The sequence below is a fragment of the Liolophura sinensis genome, chromosome 6 (assembly GCF_032854445.1).
Source record: "Liolophura sinensis isolate JHLJ2023 chromosome 6, CUHK_Ljap_v2, whole genome shotgun sequence".
Taxonomy (NCBI): Eukaryota; Metazoa; Mollusca; class Polyplacophora; order Chitonida; family Chitonidae; genus Liolophura; species Liolophura sinensis.
Genome location: NC_088300.1, coordinates 34,599,421 through 34,624,898, shown reverse-complemented (window position 1 = coordinate 34,624,898; position 25,478 = coordinate 34,599,421). Strand labels below are relative to the sequence as shown.

Below are 25,478 nucleotides of genomic sequence, written 5' to 3'. Positions count from 1 at the left end.
AGAGGAAGCTGGACCTGAACTCACAGCGACCGCATTGGTGAGAGGCTCCTGGGTTATTACGCTGCGCTAGCCGGCTAACCAGCTTATCCACGGAGGCCCCTATTTTATTGAATTAAGGCGAACTTTCAAATTAACTACCGCACATACCGCATCTTCATAAGGTATACTTCATACTTCCAGATACAAAGCCGCAACCGAGTAAGAGGTAGCTGTGGAAGACTCTTCGTTCTCACTGGCTAATAGCTCGTGGACATTTGATAGTAGCCAGTCAAAGCCGCTCGAATAGAGTGACTGTCAGGAGAGAGTGAGAAAAGCCCGTACAAATTTCTGGTTTGCGTGGTTTTCGTGGTTTGCGCGGTCGTGCTAACGCAACACGTTGAGTAAAGGGTCTCCCGCCAATGCGGCCGCTGTGAGTTCTAGTCCAGTTTATGCTGGTTTCCTGTCCGGTTGTATACCTGAAAAGGTCTCCAGCAACCTGTGGATGGCTGTGGGTTTCTTGGAGGCTAACTCTTTCCGGTTTCCTGTACTATAATGCTGGATGTCAACATATACGTGAAATATTCTCAAAAACATCAATCAAGTTACTGCATTCTAGTTTGAAACACCTCAATCCTGTAGACATTCGATCGCTGTTCTCAGAAAGAACAGCTATATGAAAAAATATCATCGTTACCGATGTCGAGAGAAGCAGTAAGAGGTAAATTGTATGCAAATACTCTAAAAACAGGTTTAAACCGTGTTTTACCCGTACTCTTTCTGTCTTGCAGTGATGGAACAACGTATGATATTTGAGTAAAGTGATATTCTGTAATACTGCATGATCAGACGATAGCATGCCTGATCATGTACAGTAGTGAACGTTGCGACATAAAATAATGTTCTTTGGCTGGTACCACTACTTGGACATAATAGATGGCGGATTGCATGAACGCCTTAAATCATCACCAATGTATATCGTGTTACACGAACTCTTTCTTTAGTTCACCATGCAATGAGTTTTCATTGTCATAGTCAGTATAACGACATAATAACATATCACAGGTTTCCAAATGTTGGCGAAGCGAAATTATCCCCGTGACGGCGATTCACACTGAGCAAGGACAAAAAAATAAAGTAAATTATTCTCTCCATTATTAGTGTTCGTGTAGGTCAGTTTTGGTTTAAAAGTACAAGTTTGAGCGCGTATTTCCGTTACAACCGAACCATAACTAGCCTCTATACTGTCATCGTTTCCTGATCTTATAATACTTTCTGAAGACTGACGTTATTTTTTTTTCCTTAGTACTAATTGTCTTTCAAATCTTTTGTCACATTTTTGATTAATATGTGACAAAAAGTTGTTTAGAGCCCTTTGTAAGGATATTTAAACGAATAGCTTAACCATATTTCTTTGTGTTAGTATAAACGCTAAGAAACTGTCTCGCTCTTTTTAGAAAGTGTCAAGTATGAGTCAGTAAGTGTTACGAAATTTCTGAGCCTAAATACTTATCATATATCCAGGTAGACAAGGTTATCCTGTTTCAAGATCGATTTCCCATCACTTGTCGGAGCTAAGATCAATATAATCTTTTGCCTGGTATTTGTTTAGCTCTTCACTACGCCCAACACAAGACGGCTAACACTCATTCACATATTACATCTGCTAGAAACGTATGAATTTGCCAGTTTGGCTGATTGACTCTCAACAGTTTCCGCATTCATGACCATACATAGAACTTCTAATTCTTGATTTACTTGACTACATCTTACTGATAGTTGATCCCCAAATTCTGGATTAAAATAAGAATACATATATTAAAATGAATGGATATATGGTTCGGGTTTTACGCCGTACTTACTGTGTCTTCTTGTGCCATGCCGCCAAAGTGCTGTTACCACTGAAATATCATGCCGAAGACACCAGACACAACACCCCACCCAGTTACATTATACTGACACCGAGCCAACCAGTACTGTTTCCTCGTTCTAACCTTTCAGCGCTCAGAGCCTAACGAAGCAGAAACAAGTACCATTTTTAAAGACTTTGTTATAACTCGACCCAGGTTTGATCCCACGTCTCCCAACTCCCGAGGCGGACGCTCTAATTGAAGCAGTCAGAGTACATATAGTATTGCACAACAGAGAGATCGAAGGTTCGACTGCAATACAATGTCAGGAAGCTTTTTATGTAGATTCCAGTGTACTAACCTCCTGTTCAACGTTTATTTATTTATTTTACCGTTGTTTAACGCCATACTCAAGAATGTTTTACTTGCTGGTGACGTTTTATGGGTGAAGGAAACCGGATTAAATTGGATTAAGCCACTAACATTTGACAAATAACTAGCCAATTTTCTCTTGAATGAAGTCTGGTGGAAATCAAGTGGCCTTCAACGAAGGTAAAGGCCGGTATACACTGAGCACTTTGCTGCGACCCGACCAGACTCAACCTGACCCGACCAGACCCGAGCCGAACAGATCCGACTGTAGTCTGTAGAAGTCGACCTGAGTTGTGTCTAATCGCTGCGAGGCACATCTATACTGGATAGCGGGGATGCATACACTAGCGATTGACTTGCCCATTGTCCTTTACTATGAGGGTCCGAATATAAATTCCCGATGGTGTTGCGCATGTTCCAATTTTTTTCGACGGCTTCCTTTTACTGGTAAACAAATATTTTCTGACTGTGCATGTGTCTCTTCGCCGCACATGGATTCGGCGGATAATAGCGATATCCGATATTTTGCAGCTATTGCAGCAATCTGTATTATTCTTCGCCGAAGACGCCGTACCTACTGTTGGGTGAACAGCTGGGACCGACATCACCGACGATAATCGTATGAGCGGATACACCAGTCGTATGAGCGGATACACTAGCGGAAAGGACGTCCAAACGCTCGACTGTGCCCGACTTTTTTACAGAAATATCCAGCACGATCAGATCACTCACGACCAGACATGACTACCACCGACTGGACAAGATTTTCATCACGTCGAGTCGGGTCGCATCAAAATACTCAGCGTATACCGCCATTTAGGTCGCGTAGACTGCCACGAGGTCCCTTCGATCTGTCACCCTAGCTCCACAAACAATCAGCGAACACGATTCTAGGGCATAGGGCATGGGGGATCTGAAACTATTTAACTTAGATTTAACATCCCTGTTTTATCCGGTCATCTAACTAAGTCTTCTTTAATCATAAATCATATGAGTGGGTGAGCTGAGTATGTAGAGGGACACGTTACTATTTTAGTTAAATATACATTCATGTATATCTCAAGAGCCTGCGTGTCACTGCATGGATGACACTGGCTATAGGTCGCAGTTTCGAATAAAGCCCAACCTGGTCAGAGTGCGTGTGGGTATTCTTGTCTGGGACACCAAGAATATGTTTCACTAGTGGTTTCGTGGACATTTCCCTCTGTTTCCTACGCTCATAAACATTAGGCTACGATAAAGAGAAAAAAACTGAGTATACCCTAACCTTGATGGTAAAAACAAGTATTGAATAAATTGATCATATTACATATGTCAATTAATAATTCATTTATATTATATATAAACCAACTTCCTCTCCGGACGGTTTCCCCCGGGCTTTGCCCGGTTTCCTCCCACCATGACCATATATATATAAAATAAATAAATAAATAAATATATAACCCAGACCTGGAGAAGGTAAATCCATGCGCCTTCAAAATGGTATACATACAAATTACAACGGTGTGCACGGTACTCTTATTTAAACTTCCCGCTACGTGTCCCTTCTTTCGAAATATTTTATAATGCATCTATTTTGAACTTTAGGTAATGTAAAGAAGGCAAATGAAATCCTAATTAGGTCTGTAGTGTTTCATATATTATTACCCTTGAGGCGTTTGCTAGCGAAATTAGTCTATCAAGGCATAGTTCTCACTATATGGCCGACCAATCAGATGTTTTGTTTTAAATAATCTCCCGTTATAATCCTGGGTCGGACAGTTAGACAACTTTACAGATATATATTCAATGTTCTCAAGTGCGACGCACAAAGACAAAATTTTCCGTTACAAAGTAGAAATTGTTAGAGCCTACATGACATTTTTAGTATAAAATTTCATATTTATAAGATGGATACTTATGAAAATACAGATAGAATTTCCAAAGTATACCGTGCATGTTTGTTACTATAATAGCACTGTGGGCCTGTGTGGCATGGATGTAAATACAGCATGTGCTCTAAACCATGAGACCATGGGTCTCAGTGCCCCTAAGTACCGTATATAGTGTTATGTAAAGGTTCCGCCACCATAAACCATAGAACCACATATAAATGTATACAGTTACAGTAAATGACCTGGATTTATCATTTATTGCATTATATGCGATGCACTGAGAGAATATTGTATCGCTGGGTGTCGCCGTGATCTTTGCCCACCGTGAGATCAAAGTGAAAACCTATACACCACAGGGAGAAAACGCTGGTGCCAATAAATACACCTATGGCTTCTTATTACAGCAAATTAGTGAAATTACCCAACTGGGAACACAGGCATGACTGATGGTGAAAATTGGCGGACAGTGCGATTGATCGGGTTACAGTCTCATTGGACACAATGATCAAGATGTGCCGATAAATGTAGAGCTCGCTTCTACACAACAGTTGGTCCCTTTAACAGCTATATGTGGATAATCGATGGTTAGTGCCAATTGTACATATACCTGATGAAATGGTATAGGGGCTAAAACCACGGTTCATTGATTCCAAACACGGGTTAAAGCGACCAAGTTAATAAAGCGTCAATGCGGTTCTTGCCGAGCTCATGTCACGCTCATATGTTTACAAGCCAGCATTTCTGCGAGCTTTACAGATACAACAATGAGCCCGGAACAATCAGATCATAGATCGAAGCGACTTTAAATGTGTCCAGATCGATCCAGGGTGCAAGGGTGCAAAGGTGAACAGGTCGAACTGGGCTTCCATGTATACACACTTTAGATACTGTCTGTGCTGGCTTCGTGGTAATACAAGGATGCTTTGTACTGTGTATGGGTCAGTCTAACCGACCACATACTTTATCTCCTTGTATACTGGCCGCAATGACATGTCCACGTGATTCTGTTTGAAGTGGTCACTCAAGATTGTATCTGTACGGAACACCGTCTCAGGTAAGTGACTGTCGAAGATAGCTTAGAAGCACCCAAAAGTGGGTTACCCTGATGCCCTGACTGTATTAGCGACAGGAAAACAATGCTGTCCGGTTGTTGCATAAAATAGAAGCTTAGTAAAGTTAAAATACACTTACAGAACATCAAATCTTCAGCAAAAAGTGTTCGAATTGACACGCACATGTTAGAACAGGTTTTTATTAATTCATACGTTCTTTGGTGTCATCATGAACAAGGAGAAAAACATTCAGATTATGTGCTCACATCAATGAGGACAAGAGTCTGTATAAATCTAAGATATATTACATACGTGTTACCACAATTTTGCCCGCCAAGCGCAGGGATATTGGGGAGAACAAAAGTCGATTATGATTTATTTGCTTCTCAGGTGGTTTCTTGAGCTACTTAAGAATAGTGAATACATGTATATACAATCGCCGTCTATAAAACATATTGAAAGAGAAAACCGGACAAAGTTAGGTGAAACGCGCTGCAGATCTCAGATGCCTGACAAGTAAGAATAACATGCAATGGCCGTATAAAGGTTTTTGGGTAGAGGAAACCAGTCAAAGGGAGGAGAAACCCACTGCAGATCTCCAGATACCTGGTAAACTTGTTAGTATACATTGAATATGTTATTGAAATCACAACTGAGGTTCTTTGCGAGACGACTCTTCTATGCCATATTCATATAGTGATTATGGAATATGATCATATAACGCTTCCTAAACGGTGTTATGTGTAATGGCTCGGGATCGAGTTTCAGTGCCATCAAGACAACTCTCAACTCTTCTTTTTGCCACAAATCAAGTACTTATGAAGCTTTGATTCTCTAACACTCACACTCACCTAATACTCCCATTTCAAAACAAATGTATGGGTTAGCCAAAATATACTATATAACCAGGTAAATTACCTTCTCAACAACCTTTCTCTGGGTATATTCAAGTAACTACACATAAGTTATTGAACGCCGACGAAACACTATGTCTCAGATGTGCATAATGTATCATTTTTCATCGGCTCTATAATACTACATCCCTTGTATTCAGTTTCATCCAGTTCTATTGTTTTTGTTTTCTCTTTAAATTATGTTGGCTTCTATACACATATGTAAAAATCTGTTAAAATATTTTCATTTAACGATGCTATCCTGGAGTTTTTTTTTGGCAAAAAACCCTTATTCGCGATAATCAAATCAAATTTTCTGTATTTATCAAGAATAGATCAATTTATAGCATTTCAGTAAATATCAGACTCGCACCTGTAATATTTATTTGTTGTTAAATGATCCTAATGATTGAAAAGGTTATAATACTATTAGTCTTATAAATGTTAGAAATGTTATCACTTATTTTGTACGGTGACAAGTGCACAGACGAGGCTGATTGTCTGGAAGGTATATGTAATCAATTATTAAAGCTATTCTAAAATAATACTAAAAATTGGACTAGATTTGCGCTGAACGATTTTTTTTCCCAAAATTTCCTGGATAGCCTCGTTAAGGGAATTTAAGAGACAAGTAAATGTATACACCTTGTTCCAAATTTCATGTTCGATACAATCAAGAATGTTCAATAAAGTAAAGTTATATCAGTACAGGTCTATTTTCGTGATACATGTACCTATCGCCGCATTAGTGTGACTACTAAATTGTGTACAGTATTTCCAGACTGTATAACATACATATGCACGTGTTAATCCTCTAATCTATATGAATGTGGTAACGTTAATCCATGCGTGTCGTTATTTATATGAAATTCATGGGCAGCGCTTACATTCTTATTTAGCGTTACAGTGTTATCCAACAGAAACAGAAACGTTTATATAAAGTGAATACTTTGGTAGCACAACTGAACTAATGTGATTTTCAGAAATATACGGCCTAGGTTGTGTCCACATCCATATAAATTCTTAATGTGATCTAACATTTACATACACTGGATTTGCAGTATCGAAATGACAAATCATGTCATAAATGACGATAACTGTAGATGACATGATTAGTGCCCGGATGAAACGCCCCACGTATAAATCTCTGATGATTTGCTAACGACGTGGCTCTTTGTCTTTTTCTGTTAAATGTATTCATTCGGCTTCACATTTGCCTTTTTCAAACCTAAAATTTACGTTTATATATATATATATATATGATGAAATCTTCAATACACTCAGTTCACAGATTCAAAAGTATATATCTTGCTCTTAAGTACGTGCAGTTTCTTAGTAATATATATTTAGCAAAAACAATTAATCTTAAACTTAAATCTTGGGTAAGAGCCGATTTTTATACTGTTATCATACCGCTAGGATTCCTTATTCCAGGTGTCAGGTGAATAACTTTTTATAATGGTTATTAGGACTCCTTATATAGGATTCCTTATTCCAGGTGTCAGGTGAATAACTGTTTATAATGGCTCATATTACACAATAGCCGTTGGCTCATATCTTAAGGCATACACTTCGCGAGCGCTGGGTTTTAAGTCATCACTGCCAACAAATAGCATTGTGTCACCGCCTGAACTCATCACCATTTCTCAATGGCTTCATGCCAGTGGCCCTTCCCACAACCCCGTATTAGACTTGGTTAACCTCAAAGTAACCTCCCACCGATAAATTCGCGAGCACTCCGTGTCACGAAATAGTTCTTTTTACAAAGCCATAAATCCTTATGGATTCAAAGCTCTCCAGTATGTCATTGACTCGCAGTGTTTGTTCTTCAAATGAAAAGTCTTGACTTCATACGAGGGAGTTTGTTGGTATACACTGTTTTGTTTCGGATTTTATTGCATGTTTGAATGTTTTACGCCCCTGTAAATTAAACCTCAGCATACCAACACATTAACTTGAGAAGCCTCAGATCCGGTTGAATCAGCCACATGTAATCATATGTGTGGAGGAGCGACAACTTGAAAGTAAACTGAACGTGCACCTAAATATCAGGCTTAGCGTAAATCATGCGGCATTTCTGTTAACCTATTATGGCTCGATCCTTTTTGAGCATAGAAAGCACATGGTATGTACGACGTGTAACGATTATAGTTCCTCAACTTAGTTGAACTGCAACTCAGAAAAAAATCGTGTACTGAGTACGACTGTAAAATTATAATATACACGAGAATAGTGTTAGGCCGAAAAACGCGAGAACCTACGTTCGCTTAATAGTTTAACAGTTCATTTGACCAACATTAGGTGGGGTGAAATACTGGTGTTAAACATTAGATATTTCATTCCTGATGATGGCGAATTAAACTGGCGAAATACTGAGCGAACATGGGTGGTACGGTATTACTCGTGTATTAAATTACTCATGTATTACTTTTTATATTTCATGACATTCCAATACATCATCTCTCATATGTATATGAATTTTCTCCTGCATTGACCCTGTGCTCTGCTAACTTGATTCAGCATAATCGTTATGTGGAGCACATTTCATGTGCTTTCTTTCCCTGAGAAGGATCTGGCTGTATTTTCCCATAACATACATAAATAACCTAACAGAAGGTAATAAATGGTCTGTGTAAGAGGTGGTATTTAGGCGCATATTTCCATGATTTTCACGTTGTCGCCGGATATATGTGAGTTTTATTCTGCACTGCCGCGCTGCCATCTTGATTAACTTCATAATCTTAATGGAAGGCAGTATTACTGCCTTGTTGGTCATTCATAAACATCTTCTATTAGCAAGGTGCTATACATCTCTCTCGGCTGCGTATTATATTTTCATCGGGGTCCTCCGCGGCTCAGTCGGTTAGCGCTAGCACAGCGTAATGATCCAGGAGCCTCTCACCAATGCGGTCGCTGTGAGTTCAAGTCCAGCTCATGCTGGCTTCCTCTCCGGTCGTAAGTGGAAAGGCCTGACCATCCGTAGGATGGTCATGGGTTTCCCCCGGGCTCTGCCCGGTTTCCCCCCCCTCCCCCTTCCCACCATAATGCTGGCCGTATAAGTGAAATATTCTTGAGTACGGCGTAAAACACCAATCAAATAAATAAATAAATATTATATTTTCCTCAGTATACAATGCATGTGTTCAGCTTCTTGTGATTTGCTCCGCACCATATACTTCTTCGTATAAAGCCTTTATTAGGTTGTAGAAACAATTAAGCATATATAGCCCATGCATTCTGTATACCTTTATACTGTGATACTGTGATATTCTTATCTAACATCTGCGCTATGTTTTTGTTTAATTTGATACAAACGTCGGTTTCCGCGACTCACAAAAATCCATCTAGATTACTTTTATTATAGGCTAGTACAATGTATATGTACACCTATCTCTATGGCTGGTGAGTGTGTTTATTTGTCCGAGAAGAAATTATCTTGATAGTATCTGCACCGTGAATGCCTTCTGAAATAGATCGGCCAACTTTGGTGTGGTTTTTGCCGAGTGCAAGTGGCATCACGTTTGGCTCTGTCGTCCAGAAGTTGGCATTGAGCCAGCTGGATAATACGACGGACCAGTACGGTTGTATTATCTACAGTCAGTAATCTCAATGTGCCCGAGGGTGAGACGGGCGATGGTATTAGCACGGGCCAATGATCTATGATTCGGAATGTTTATAAACACAACCCACCGAGGATTTTACCATTGATACACCTACACCCAAAGTAGTACGTCTGATCATCATATATATATATGCATATATATGATCCATATTTTCTCAACAGAACAGGTACGTGTATATCGATAGCGACAAATCTATAGTCATTAAATATATGTAAAGTTACCATTCTCTTTATATCGTGTAGTAAGGGCTTATTAGTGGTAACGTTAAGCCTTGTGTCACAGGTTATGCCACCCAATAACCCGTCGCCAATCGGCTTATGTAGGATCGCACAACTCTTGACTCTAGCTGTACCTCCGCTGTGTATAAAAATTACCCCGCTATTCACAAAAGGTAATGCTGGGTTAATCTGTTCTAAATTTACTCTAACGATTTTAATACAAATATAATTATCCGGTTTCTGAATGATATATGCCATTGTGAGTGACCCGTGCATGAGACTAAAGCGTACGTGCGTACATGTATATTTATTTATACATTAGGTCTGGACAACATCAGAATACATCCATCTTCGGCACACGCAAGCCTCAGCCGTTGATCCAAACTATCAGCAGTGTGTAAAATGATAAAGATAAGGTTCTAATTTTTTTTCTTTCAGTACCACTGTGTCTGCCACGATCTGAACTCGACACCGTTTCTTAATGGCCTCTTGTCCCTCGCCCTTCCCATAACATTGCATACTTGTATATCTTATTCTTTTTTTCGAATTTATTGGGGCCTCGGTGCCCAGTGGTTAAGTACGCTAGTGCAGAAGAGTGACACGCAAATCTCATTTTGACTTCCTCTCTCGTTGTATGTGGGAAGGCATAGCAGCAACCTTCTGATGGTCGTGGGTTTCTCAAAGTGTAATGACCCAGGAGCCTCTCACCGGTGCGGTCGCTATGAGTTCAAGTGCAGCTGCCTTCCTCTCCGGCCGTAAGTGGGAAGGTCTGCCATCCACATGCAGATGGTCGCGGGTTCCCCCCGGGCTCTTCCAGGTTTCCTCCCACCATAATGCTGGCAGCCGTCGTATAAGTGAAATATTCTTGAGTACGGCGTAAAACACCAATAAAAAAAAAAATCAAATAAATCAAAGTGTGTATACACTATATCCACAACTAAGTATGACGCAGTATTCAAGGGAAAAAAGAAGAGGATAGTCTGTATCCTACATCTATTTAATATATTCAGTACCTTTAATTAAATAATTAGTTTATCAGTAACACTGAGAAATCTAATAAAGTACACGATGTACGGAAAAAAATTTTGTTTTAATGGAAAGTGTGTGGAAATTTAGGACTGCGCCTCAAATCAGATTCGTGTGCAAGTCATATCAAAGGCCTGTTCGGTATTGTATTGTGTATTATGACAACCACAATGACTCGTTGAGAACAGCCAAACTCTATTCCTTATCCAATCACATTTATATAATCGGAATTTTCGGAAAATATCAACACGAACTGTAATAACCTCTACATATCAAAATAGTTGACTTCCTCGCTTGGCGTTCAGCATGAAGGGGATAGTGCAACGACTGGTTGACCTGTATCAGTATAATGGCTCGGGCGGGGCACCTTACTTGCCTTTGGTAAGGCGTTTCAGTGAAGTAGCGCTAGATAAAAGAGCGGTGGAAATCCGCCCTGCAACAAGGAGGCGCATTACATGCACTCTAAGGATCCCGTCGTTGTCATATGACTGAAAAATTGTTAAGTACGACGTTAAACCCCAAGCACTCACTCACTCACTCAGAATAGCTGATGATACATAGAAGGTACACCAACTCCCGATAAGAGCGAGTACAGACTTGACAGAGCGACACACGAGTGTTCTCACTGAGACGCACACGTTTCTCGTATACATCGCTCATAAAATGACATAAGTCAGTAGATTCTTTATTACGGAAGCTTGACATGATACCGATAAATAAAACTTAATTGTGAGCTATACAGTAGCAGGAAAGATCCCAATATCTTCTATTTGTACGATAACTTATTGTTATTCCAATCATAAACCTGTGAAGACATTTTTATTGAGTGGTTAACTCCTTTATTGGGTGCCTATGTCTGTATTTATGACTGTCAGTGATATAAGATAGGGAATCTGTATACGTCTACGTTAACAGAGCTAGGCTGAACCACGTAAGTGTATTATGCCATGTTTACAACCTGTCACGTTTCAGGTCGCTCAGTATATATCGGCCACATACAAATAGAGTGGTGTGAAATACACTAAACACCCTCAACATTCCTTCCAAGACTATATTACTCCCGGGGTTTCAAGCCTACAAAAGTGGTTGAAACATGTGTTCATGCTATTTAGTCTAGCTAATTTCTTCCTTGCCATTTCGCTGTGGGCAAAGAAAGAAAAAATAGTGTCTAGCAGTGTGTTACGTTCTTTTTATTATCTCTCATACTTCTGGACCTAAAGGAGCTGATTTTTGCACAATTTTAAACTGAAACTGCTATATGTGAAGGCCAGACATCCCGATAACAGAAAGACTTCCTTACCTAAAACCTCTTGTTTACACAACAATTATAGCCTTCTCACGTGACCAAAGAGATTATAGATGATTGTCTGACAGCACCTATGGCATAAAATGTCTTAGCAGGGGAACAGTAGGTTAGATACACAAAAAGATAGACGATGTAAATATAATGCAAACTGAGCTTTAATGGAACAGAGATATATATTGACTATGACATTTATCATTAATTTTTATTGCGTTGTTAGCTAGATCTTAATTCAAATGTTATCATATTAATTTTCAATTGGCCTTTCACCTATATATAATCCTAAATCTTCATTCTTATATCATTGCTAGCTGAAGTGAATAAGACATGATGACAGTTCGCTGGTTCGATTCCAGCTCTTGCTAGGCTAGCTGCAGCTTTAAGTCAGTCTCCTGGTGAAACGCGATGGTTTATCCCGGAGACTGGTTCCGCCACCCATAAACTGGATTGTTATATACCCTATATGATGTCCGTATCTAAGCTGCTCACTTTTCCTGATTGTGAGAGTTTAGAAAAGTGTTTTGAGGTTTCATTGAAAGGGTAGTATGATATCCTTCTGAAAAATGTAAAGTTCAGCAGGAAAAATAATATTTTGTGGCATTTGTTTGCATGTAGAAATGGGCTTCGGTCAACTAAGGAATGCGAAAGACACTTAGTACGGTGTTAAACACCAAAAAAAAAAAAAAAAAAAAAGAAAAATGAATGCATGAGTGATAGAAACTCCTCTCTACTCAAAATTCGCGCAGCTGAGTTCGGGCTTTGTGTTAGTTGTGGGGGCAATTTTACTTCTCTACATGATTTACACTTTATTTTTTGGTAATTTGTACTATATCTTTTCGTCTTTCCTCGCTATATGAGAATGGTTATCCGGTCTATTTGCCTGTTTCTGCTCAATCTCGCGGACTGTTGAGCTTATAGCTAATTGTACAAGCTGCTGTGTTTGTTTTGAGCTTTTGAGTCCTGATGAACTTAGAGTAATGCCCCATCCATGACTCGCTTTATAACGCTCGATACAAAGCGCCTGCGTAATCACGCCTATCTCAGCTCAATGCGCAATGCACTCTATATTCTATATCAGTCCAATATTAGAGATTTCACACGTCTGGTTATTGATTTTTTCTCAGAGCATTTTATGTGCCAAATAAGTAGACCTTTGATGTCTAAGTTGTTAAACAGGAGGCTTCAGATTATCATCTTAATCTTAAATGCAGTGTGTGAATTCACCCATTTTTATTTGTAGTGGTACAAGCAATAAATGTTTTCTCCATATCCCTCTTTGATATATTAACATAACTTTTTATTAGGTTTTGGGTGTGACGGTGTCCATGTTTGCCTACCGATGAAGAAAATTAATGCTTAATTATTGACGAATCTAAAATTCATCGGGAATATACGTACTAATATGTTGTTGACAAAAATAGTTGAGATGTCACAGAATAGCATATTTATTCCTTGTTCCTAAGGGTTTTTTTGTAAAGTATAGTCAAAGCCTGTTTATAAAATGTGCAATAATTCTGCTATATTTAGTGTCATTATGAAAAATCATTTTCCGCCTATTGTACAAGTGCGTAATTTGATCTGTTTGTGGAGAGGCGCCCGTTCTGTGTACACGTTATATCGTTCACTAGCTGTATACCTGTTTGCCAAATGGCCCTGAATAGACTTCAGAGTGTGTTATAGTTGACAGCCAAGGAGGCACGAACGCTTGACAGTGACGCTCGGTACTTGCGGACTAGCACCCATAGCAAACTAAGGTGTGTTAACATGTAATCAGAGCTCTATGGACATAAAGGGTTTACTTTAGCTCTTAGACTGTGGCTCATATCAGTAAATACACTCAACCAACGTAAACAATGTACAAGCGTTAATGCCAAGATGTCAATAGCGACGAAATACTGGTGTCTAATGGAATTGTCTTTTGATTTTTTTCAGTTGTCTTTGAGAGGGTCACTGACAAGCCGTGGTGGTTGGAGTGTCCATACATGTCCCCGTGAATTGCACGAGTAGAGGGTGCCCTTGCCGTCTTCTCCAAAAAATGTTGTGCTGAGACACTCCAGCGGTAATGGCAAGGACCTCTCCTATGGATACGTAAATATGCCGAGTTTTAGACCAGGAAAATGTTTTCATAAAACTCGAGAAATTCTGCAGCTGATACGGAAGTGAAAAAAAAAACACCATGACTAGATCTGTTTGCGACAGAAGATTGGACAGAATTAAGAAAGAACTTTGAAGTGCTGAAGCCACTCCTTCTTGTATTGCCTGGAGTGTTGACCGAGCGTGTTGTCCTTCCATTCTTTCCACCATGCCATTAGTCATTAAGAGGACTTCATTCCACTCTTCTCAAGATAAATCCTTGGGCCGATCGAAGAGTTCCTTTCTTAGACGATATAGCGATGATTCCTGTAAACTGGATACGTACCAGGAGAATCCCGAAGCCCTGCTGATGTCGTCACTTGGGAGCAGCAAGAAAGCAAAGGACAGACTGATTAGCAATACCGTGAAGCAGCCTGAAAGTAGGATCCAAACCGGGAATGTGGCTTGTACCGGTACGAAAAAAACAAACACGGACGTCAAATCCATTCTAAAGAAGCAAAATTCTCTGGAAAGAATCAATTACTCGAATTTGTTTTCTTTACTCACTGCCGAATGTAACAACGGTTCCAACGAACGGAAAACAGACGACAACAAGGATTCAGATGGGGTGTCGTTTCCTGTACCAATACGCTCAGCGCCAACCAAGGCACAGAACACTAGGAGAGTCAGATTTAACGAGAACGTCTCGTTTCGATTTAGTGAATCTGACGCAATTTGTTTGCTAGAGGATTGTTTTGCGGAGGTGAACGAAGCGGACTGTGTGACCTTGGAGAGCGTGCGTCATCTAGATGCTGAGCAAACGGTACATAACGAAGCAACATGGCGGCATAATGAAAAATCGGATACCAAATTACCAGATGCTTCACAAAGACTTGTTCAAGAAAGGACAAAAGCGAAAAAGGACATTCGTGTGGAACCAGTCCCCAAGCGCACCAGGCTTTCTTCGTGCGGGAATTTCATGGTTCCGTCAAAAACAGCTTGGGCTAAAACGGACACCACTCCCATCTCAGATGAGCCCCACACAAAAAAATCGGTCGATCGGAAACTGCGAGCCAATATCCCAGTCTGTGGGAGAAGTTTAGATCGCTCTAAAACAGACATGGGCTTGGTCAGTTACAAAGATGTCCAGTCGAAGTTACGACGTATGGGATTTCTAGATTTTAATAATACACTGAGCGGACGAAAAAATGATAAAACTAATCCCAAATTCGCGTATTGTGCTGAAAATGACAAACGTAACAAATGTAGATACTCTACTGTTCGAGAGGAATTCTACGACATCCGCCATAACAGTCTAGACGAGATCTCGCCTGTCAAACACGTGACTGGCACATGTGTGGAGGCGGGAGTCCGTTCCCTAGGTGACGAATATGCACTATTCCTCAAAGGGCGCTACAAGGTGGATGACATAACGTGCTCGTGAAATCGATGCAGTGTCAGTCTACAGCTATAAATAATACGGTATTGTTTGGTGCTGAAAATGGCAATGAGGTAGAACTTGAAAAACCACAATGTATCACGAGCACAAGCGGAAATGTATTATATGCATGTACCTGGTACAACTTTCTACGCAAATGTTGTGCATTTTTATTTGTGTTCTCTTGCTATAAAATTAGATTTGTCATTAAAACAAGCCAGGAGCACAATCTGATCAATTGTATATTGTACAAGGTGTGTTAAATGACTAATTTGTAGCCACATTATGAGAAATGACGAGCATAACTCTTCGTTGTGGACTTCACAGTGGAATAACGACCACGCTGGTCCTCACACTACCCCCCCCCCCCTCCCAAATATGTCTTTTTACAAATCATGCTGTTGTTCCATACAATATCATTATTTAGAAAAACTTGTCCTCACTCCCACCCATTGTATCATCATTCAAATTAATCGAATGTCATAAATATCAAATATCTTTACAAAATTTTATTTTGTTCATCCTTTATATCTTATAACTAACGACATGAATTAAACCATTACTTTTTCCACTTCTTTTTTCAAGCTGTTAAAACACTGCAAAGATATGGTTACGATGATAGAATCTATCGAGGTCATCCTCTTATCGACCAGAAACAGCCTAAACATTATTTTCTCGTATTTTTTACTCAGGCGTTTAAGTCATCCATGGATCCTCCAGAGATACATGTACGTACTTTGATCTTGGTGTTTTTCTTCCTTACACAAAACATCTTAGTTTCATTGATTCATGGACTGATTGATTGACTGGCTTATAGTGGATTTTTTACACAGTGTGTATTGTCGAAGAAAACTCTTTGAGGTGCAGGATGAAGAAACCGAGGAAGCGTGGTGGGGTGAATGGTAACGCCCTTAAACTAACGCCAGACCAGATTCGGGTTACCATCCAAACGTAATGTGCATGGCAACTATTTGTTGACGTCGTGTTGTGTATAATCTATCTACACTCGGTTCCGCGCTCTCATCTAAAAGGGTTTCAGTGTGGAACGGAGCGTAGATAAAACCCATAATTTAGCCGGCCAGACTGTTTTTTTGTGCATTAGTCGCTCAGAAACTATCAAACCATAGAGGGCAATTTCCGATTGTCTAGAAGTGCTGAAATCGTATCTAACATGTGTGACAAATGTAGACATTTATATAATGAAGGCCTTTTTTGAAGGAATTCGCCAGGACACAAGCTCTCATTTGAGTAACTTGGTTTGTTTCATATGAAGACAAATATTACATATGTATTTGATGGATATGCCGATACTCCTTACAGCGCATGCGCTGCTCTCTACGCTAGTCTTACGTCATTGCCGATCGATATCCTCGCACGGACCTATAATCAGCATCCATTAATAAAACTGGTTCAGGTGTTCGTTACAGTCATGTTGCCGATATCTTTGGATAAAGAGAACACATGGGTATCAAGGTTTCCCTCATAGGAGCTGTTTACGATTTCTATACAAAATTCTATACTTATGGTGGCAGTGATGTAAAGGAAACGTAGATAGTATGGTATTTCCCCTGCACGTGACGATCTTGTGGTGGGAAGAAATCCACGACCATCCATAGCTTAAGCTTGCTGAAAGAACTTCCGAGTACACACTTTCAAGTCATAAGCCTCGCCACCGTCGTATATGTGAAATAGCCTTGATTATCTATTGGAATTAATGAACTAAGGAAAAAAATAAATAAATGCACTACAGCTGGACAGAAAAGTCACACAGTAAAATATCCAACAGAAACAAATCTTACTTTGTAAGTAGCAAGGCTTACACGGTTTACCCTTATGTCTGTTAACCGTATTATAATGTCAGCAGCGTGACGTTCAGGTAAAGGCAGTGGATTAATAACGGATCATTAATCGGGAACCTTCAGTCAACTTTAAATACACTGTGCCAGTATTTCATACAACACGAAGTATTATAGTTTCAGAATAATCAATGTGCATTAAGAAACACCAAATAACTTTGACGATCACACCCGCTGAATGCTGTATGCCTTTGATTTGCTTGCTTGTTCGTTTGGTTGAGGGTTTAAATGTCGCTTTTCTCATACCACGAAAGTATCTCATAACTGATGTCGTTGTCGTTGTAGTTACAAAATAGCATCCTCTCAACGCTAGACCACTCGCACCAAATATGGTCGCCCAACCAGACATCGTGTAAAGGCACAGGAAAATAAAGTTCTTGACCTATATTTTTATCCTTAGTTCGAATCAATGAGGTAACAAGATTACCAACTAAAGCCTATGACATGAGCCTGCTAGAGGTTTAATTTGGGTTGCCCAAAGTTGTCTTCAACCCACTGGACAAATCCTATATCTTTAGACACACACTTGTGCCAGTTTAACACTACTTCGGTGTATATAGCAGACTGCGTGTTCGGAGTTCACACCAGAATTTCTTAAGGATTACCAGGTCCACATACACTCAGATTTCCAGGTTACCACATATAAACCAGCTTAAATATTTGAAATCTTTGCTCAGATTTTGATAAACGAAATTAGACAATAAATTTATTTATTTTCTTGATTGGTCTTTTCACTAATATTTCACTATGGGGCCACAGAGGCTCCAGTTAAACACTGAGTGAGTTAGTGCTTGGTGTTTAACGTCGTACTTAACGATTATTCAGTCATATGACGACGAAGGAGTTCTTAGAATGCGTGTAATATGCCTCCTTGTTGCAGGACGGATTTCCACCGCTCTGTTATCTAGTGTTGCTTCACTGATACGACTTACCAAAACCAAATAAGGTGCCCCACCCGAGCCTGATATGCGTCAACCAGTGGTTGCACTATTCCCTTCATGCTGAACGCCAAGGCAGGAAGTTACAACTTCCTGTTTAAGGTTTCAGGTGTGACCCGATTGATCCAGGAACTGAGATTTACCGCCTCCCGAAGCGGACACTCTCCCACTGTTCTATCGGGGCGGGTGTTAAACACTGAAGATATTATTATGCTAAGCTAAATTTCATTACTGTAATATGGAGGGCAAAGAGGTATGGCTTACATATCTTGAATGAAGTACGTTTGCTATCGTTATTATTAATTTTGTAGATTTTACCAAACTATGGTGATAAATCGTTTAGTGGTTCAGTGAAAGGTTGACGCCTTTACAAAGGGAGAGACGAGAAAGCCGTAAGAGTGTTCGTGTATGATGGTTGGTCGGCTTGACCCGTGGGAGGGAGGTAGGGGTGGCATGTTGTCTCCCGTCTGCCGGATCTCCTTACCACTGAGCTTTTCCTTCCTGAAAACAGATAAAATACCTATTTCACTGAAAAAGTATACTTACATAAGCACATTTTCAGTTTCAGTTTGTTGCACAATACTTCTAACCTTGTAATAAATTAAATTTTAGCCAGTATTTTCCGATGGCAAGTTTTATTTTTAGCTACAGCAGCTTATCACAGATGCAGTAAAGATGCTTGACTTTCCAATCTCTGGGACACAGGAGATGTTCGTTCACACGGGGGATTTTCAAGATTTCACCATCTTTATTGTTCCTATACAGAGGCTTGGGGGCAGTAAGTGGTGGCATAACCTGTATGTGGTCTGTTCATGAAGTTCGCTGGAGACTCCTTGTCTGACGTCACATGTCTGACGTCACATGTAAGAAAGTTCATGTTTCCCCGCTGGTTTATTCTTGGTACTTCGGTCTCTTCTGCCCATGATACTGGCTCTGCGTATTATAAATCAAATATTCTAACCATAGTGTAACACACCAGTCAGAGAATGTTGACAACTTACAAACTAGCACGGTACGCAATTTGGATACTGATTTCATTCAATCGCCTATAGAACATTACTTGCGCCTTTTCATCGTGAATGAAAACTCTCGACTGCTTTGCATAAATCCGCCTTAAGTTTGCAATTTAATACTGGTTTAGTTCTTTGGTGGTTTGTGTTGAACGTTTTCGGAATTGGCGATTATTGACAAGGAACGTCCATTTGGTTGACAACTGGTATTCTAATGCCTGTTTTGACGCCTAGATTCACTAAACTTAATTATCTCAGGTCGGTCTGGATTACTATTGCGTTTCCTCTTTAAATATGGGTAAACACCTTTATCCGTTTTCCTTTTCTGTATCTATAAGTAAACTGAGTGTAACATAAGCTCCATACGGCGCTTGCAAAGATCTTCACGCTTGCTTTACATCACTTCTACCACTGGACACACTTCACCTTTGCAGCCTGCAAATATCTGTTTTATCATGTTTTGCATACCTGAAAGAAAGCAAATGCATAAGTTTCTTGTAGGAACAAAAACAAAGGATGAGACAGATTTTGTGTGTTTCTGACACCACTTCCTGCCTTATCGTCGTGAATTCAGAGACCTCGGCGTTGTTCTACATTCTGTACACAATTTGCAAGTAGTGACAGTGATGTAAAGCGAGCGTAGAGAGCTGCGCATGCGCTGTAATAGGTGTCAGTCAATACCGTGTTTACGTAGAAGTGAGCGAGCCATCTCTCCCATGCAGACAGCACATCACTATCGTACATGTTTTGTAAATAAAACGTCAGCCCAGCCTTTTTCTATAATAAGAAGAAAAAAAACACGACATAAAAGTTTGGGGCAACTCAGAAGGAGTGGACAAAAGATGCAAAGACTGAAGTCATTCCTTATCAAATGAACTGAAATGAATCGCTGAAGTGTAAAACTATCGCATCTTCACTTGGGCCCAAGTAATGCGTCTGATAACTAAAGCAAAGAAAAACTTTAGAAGGATTCTGTGGATTTCCTCCAGGCAAAATTGTGCAATTTACGCAATGCTGCTGACTTTGGAGTTTACAGGATAATTTCGTAAAACAGATGAAATCTCAACTCTTCAGATATTAGAGTGGAGCTATGTAAAAACCATAAATTGCAGATCACCATCAATAAATAAATATATAAAGGTAGTACTCTTAAGACTAACTATTTTTTGAGAACATAAGCTTTCAGCTGTATATAACAGCCTTCGTCAGATGTGTGAAGAGGAAGTTGAGTAAGCAGCTATGTGTACTCATGAAGGACAACAGGAACGTGAAATGAGTTGGCTGGTAGTGCTTGGGTTGGCGATCACAAGCACGGTGAGCGGAACTCCATTGTTTTTCTCTGCAGTGGGAATGGAACCCCATTCTGACCACTGTCAAATTTTCTAATGATTTATTGTTCACATATTTCTCTTTCCAGTTCAGTTTTGAAGTGTTTTTGTTTCAAGACACAGACAGAGTTGTTCTTCGTTGAAGTGATGACCTTGATGGTTCGTGTAAATTTTTTGTTCCTAAGTGTCAAATTTATGCCCATTAAGGTGTTTCCCGAGAGACTGTCCAGTTTGTCCAATATATGGCAGAAGGGCAGCCACAACAGGATATTGCATAAACAACATTAGTTGAAGAACAGGTGTATGATCCACTTATGGTTAATTTCTCCTTGTTTGGTCCAAGTACGATAGCACAAGAGGTGATGTTGGGGTGTAGGCACTTAGGTTTGCCGCACGGGAACGCTCCAAATGCTGTCCTCCTTTTCTATGTAGTTGGTCAGTGACAACAACATTCTTTAGAAGGCTGCTGGAGGGCGATGATAGGTTGATCTGTGATGTTCTTCACGCTGTCGCAAAACGGTGATAGGTTTATCTGTGATGATGTTCTTCAGGCCGTCGCAAGGCGATGATAGGTTTATCTGTGATGATGTTCTTCAGGCTGTCGCATGGAGATGATAGGTTGATCTGTGATGATGTTCTTCAGGCTGTCGCAAGGCGATGATAGGTTTATCTGTGATGATGTTCTTCAGGCTGTCGCATGGAGATGATAGGTTGATCTGTGATGATGTTCTTCAGGCTTAAGCAAGGCGATGATAGGTTTATCTGTGATGATGTTCTTCAGGCTGTCGCAAGGCAAAGATAGGTTTATCTGTGATGATGTTCTTCAGACTGTCGAGACAAAGACAGGTTTATCTGTGATTATGTTCTTCAAGCTGTCGCAAGGCGATAATAGGTTTATCTGTGATGATATTCTTCAGGCTGTCGCAAAGCGTTAATAGGTTTATCTGTGATTATGTTCTTCAGGCTGTCGCAAGGCAAAGATAAGTTTATCTGTGATGATGTTCTTCAGGCTTAAGCAAGGCGATGATAGGTTTATCTGTGATGATGTTCTTCAGGCTGTCGAGGCAAAAGATAGGTTTATCTGTGATAATATTCTTCAGGCTATCATCTTCTAAGATAAGACGTAGATGGTTGATGATACACTGTAGTTTCTCAGGTTGTGGGCTATTTGTCACCACAAGTGGAGTCTTCTGGGTCTTCAGATTTAGATTCATATTATAATAGTTGTTCGCCTGGGGTTCTCTGTGTGCGGGTCATCTCCTCAAAACTTATGGTTGGTTTGTAGTTCAGGCCTGAAAATATCTGAGCCAGATTTGACAGGTGTTGGTCTATATATGTATGTATGTATGTATGAAATTCTGTAGTAAACAAGTAGACTTACTCAGCAAAACAGTGGGCATATATCCGGAACTTGAGGTTATACTCACTAGATGTCACCTTAGGCACCTTTCTTCCAACCAGTCGTTTGAAAAGCAGACATATTCAATAATCCTATAAGAACCACGTGGTAAACGATCATCCATATTTGCATCGGTCTCCAATTGTGCATTTATCGCATACTTTTACAGACTTGTACAGAAACAGCGTTAAAGACATTCCACTAGTTAACTAAAAAAAGAATACAAAGTAATAAATCAGGACAGATTCATGCAAACAGAAGTAGTCAACAGTTTTCAGTGATGATGGAAAGACACAAGGAGTCTTTTATGGGCGGATGAATTACATTTGTGTTCAATACAGTTTGACGGGTGCTTCATGGAGGCAACAGTATATACAGCACAGAGAGAAAAATGCCCTTTGTAAAGAATTTCCGTTGAATCTGCTGGGGCAAGTCTTCGCCAAAATGTCAAAGATGTTGATTGGTTGAGTGCATCCAGAAGGACATTCTAGCAAGGGTTACAGAACATAATCTAGGCCACATAGCACATCTGTATACAAATGATCAACCAAAATTGAAGTTCCATCTTAATAACTGTGAAAAGAATTTCTTTAGAAACATGCAACACAAAAAACCAATTAAGAAAGTACTTGTATGTAAAGTACGAGAAGCACTGAACATTTGGCGCGTAAATTTAATAACCCTCTTGGAAACTGTATTCAACACATGTATATAACCATTACATGGTATTCAGTACATGCAAGATTAAGCGTTTAATTTAATAGTTTAAATTACTAATTACTTACAATTGTACTCAGTCAAATTTAAGACACCAAATTAGAGTGAATGTACTATGTGGAATATTCTTGACACTCTAGTGTTTTAGTAATACCTTGCCATGATGATTAGAATAGTCATGCAACGCACAGGATCTAACGTGCTACAAGACCAGATATGTACATGCCATATACTGAACCTTTCGGTGCACTGCTGTCCAAGTAAGGACAATCCACAAAGTCAAAATTAAAACAAACTCTCTTGCAGTGATGGGTGACAGGAAGCTTAGATTTAAGTCTTGGATGCAAAGGAAAAGCAGTCCAAAGACATTATTCCATTTCCGCAAGTGTTTCGCGGCCCATGACCCCAGGAGCATGTCTTCCCGGGAAGGCATCACCCGTTTAGTGGTTTACCAGAGCGTAGTTACCTCCCATGAAAGACTGCCGGCACACAAACGCCACCCCGTTACTGGCGGCGACGCCCAGTTTATTCAACCACCTGAATCGATTGACATGAATGATAAAAGAGTTCAACAAATAGGCGTACATTAGTGTAAGAACCTTTCAAAAAGCTCACATGCATAAATCGCATCTTGTGGATGTGGATTTTTCTCAGAGGAAGTAAACTGAAAGTAACATAAAACATACCATCAGATATTTGTGGCTGTGCGAAGGGATCCGGTTCATCAGGCTCCGTAGGGTTCCGTAATCCCGGCCGATCTGAGCAGGATCTGGATTGACCTGTCGTCCAGAGTAACCATAGGCATTTGGCTCTGGATGGAGAAAAAAATCCATTACAAGTGACAGTAATAATCCTCCTAACAACACCTATTACATACAACTGATGGTGATAATTTTTCTAACAACAAGATCCATTGCATACAATAGATGATTATGGCCTTTCTAACAACAAGATCGTTTAAATACAACTGATGGTAATGATCCTTCTAACAACAAGATTTTCATACAATTCACGGTAATGTCTAACTACAAGATAGTTAATGTTGATGACAATGATCCGTCATTACATACAATTAATGGTACTTATCCCTCTAGCCACAATCCAAACACAATATAGAATTATTATTGGGATACTATGACGTTCCCTTAAAATTCGTATCTTACATTCATGACCCAATATTAATGAAATGCCCTTACCATTGCCAAGTTTCAAATGCCGACGTCATACCTTCAGTGTTACTGGGATCCCACTTCCCGTCTTTTCGGCGGCGGAGAATCAAATCAACAGCATTTCTTAGCTGATTGATCGGGCGAATTTTGTCAGAGCATCAAATTGTTCCTCTGATGTCAATAAAAAATCTCATAAAAATTTTATCTGCCACTACATCAAGTCTACTGCTGTATACAAATATGTTCATTTTCAAGCAATCTAAGTTTGAAACGCCGTGACGGCATACAGGATACGCTCGATGGATTGCCCACTCACCACACCACTGTCTACTCGGGTTCACAATGTGCAGAGCTTACCGCGACTAGCTCAAACAAACTGAGCTAGTCAGGGAATTTTCAGTTAGAGGAAGACGGTGCAATAACCCAGGAACCTCCCACCAATGCGGTAGCTCTGAGTTCAAGACCAGTTCATGCTGGCTTTCTCTCCAGCCGTAAGTGGGAAGGTCTGCCAGCAACCTGAGGATGGTCGCGGGTTTCCCCCGGGCTCTGCCCGATTTCCTCCCACCATAATGCTGGCCGCTGTCGCATAAGTAAAATATCGTTGGGTACGGCCTAAAACACCAATCAAATAAATAAATAAACTTAGTACAAGATGCACAAATTGACTTGAAGGACCATTCTAACGATGTCACGTTGCCCAAGATACACTTAACCCCTCCTTCCTCTCCCTGCACCTGATTCCGTATTCTGTCAGGTGAAATACTTGTGAAAATCAAACACAAGCACTTCGAATGTAAGAAGGAGGACGAATGACTCACGTTACCTCTTGACGAACATATCCAAACGGTTGTGTCTAAAAATGGCCGCACCCATTGTAACACTGGTGAACTTGTCACTGATGGTGTGGCTAACGCACCGGGGATCCACCCGTTACCCTCCACATTAATGATTTTTGTATTGTTTAACTCCACAACAGATCTCACTACGGTTCCAGATATGTGTACATCTAAGGGGCATGTTGTACTGGGTGAAGTCTTGAGGCTAAACGTTTAGCTACACTTGCCTTTACTCTGCGCTAACCATGATCGTTCAAATTACATCTCGTCATTTGATGTATTTGACTTTACATGATTTATTTACGCCTTTCTCAAGGATATTTCAAATACGACGGCGGCAAGCATTATGGTTGGTGGAAACCAGGCAAAGCCCGGGGGAAACGCAGGACTATCCGCAGGTTACTGCCAGACCTTCCCACGCACAGCCGGAGGGAATACAGTAAATCCATAGGTTATTTTCCTTGCAAATTATCATGGCCTGCAATATTAACATAATTTTTTCTAAGTTCTATGCCCGACATTACATG

The 25,478-nt window shown here is 40.1% G+C and overlaps 2 protein-coding genes across 4 annotated transcripts in view; one reads left to right on the top strand and one right to left on the bottom strand.

Annotated features, from left to right (window-relative positions):
- Nucleotides 1-9,647: 9,647 nt before the first annotated feature.
- LOC135468785 (uncharacterized) lies at nt 9,648-16,277 on the top strand. Of its 3 annotated transcripts, none has more exons than XR_010444255.1 (2): nt 9,648-9,806; nt 13,492-13,581. XR_010444255.1 is itself a non-coding variant. In XM_064747207.1 (2 exons), exon 2 carries the CDS (start codon nt 14,490-14,492, stop codon nt 15,702-15,704), a length of 1,215 nt encoding a protein of 404 aa, XP_064603277.1. In that variant the 5' UTR covers nt 9,648-9,806; nt 14,120-14,489; the 3' UTR covers nt 15,705-16,277. The 3 variants fall into 3 exon arrangements, 2 of the variants coding, with proteins under 2 accessions (XP_064603277.1, XP_064603279.1); XM_064747207.1 differs by lacking the exon at nt 13,492-13,581 and adding an exon at nt 14,120-16,277; XM_064747209.1 differs by lacking the exons at nt 9,648-9,806; nt 13,492-13,581 and adding exons at nt 13,835-13,941; nt 14,120-16,277.
- A 2,223-nt stretch (nt 16,278-18,500) lies between these two features.
- LOC135468846 (uncharacterized) overlaps nt 18,501-25,478 on the bottom strand; it is a 34,295-nt gene continuing 27,317 nt past the window's right edge. The window contains exon 6 of the mRNA XM_064747299.1: nt 18,501-18,510. The gene's annotated coding sequence lies outside the window, so the exon portion shown is untranslated. The remainder of the gene's footprint in view (nt 18,511-25,478) is intronic.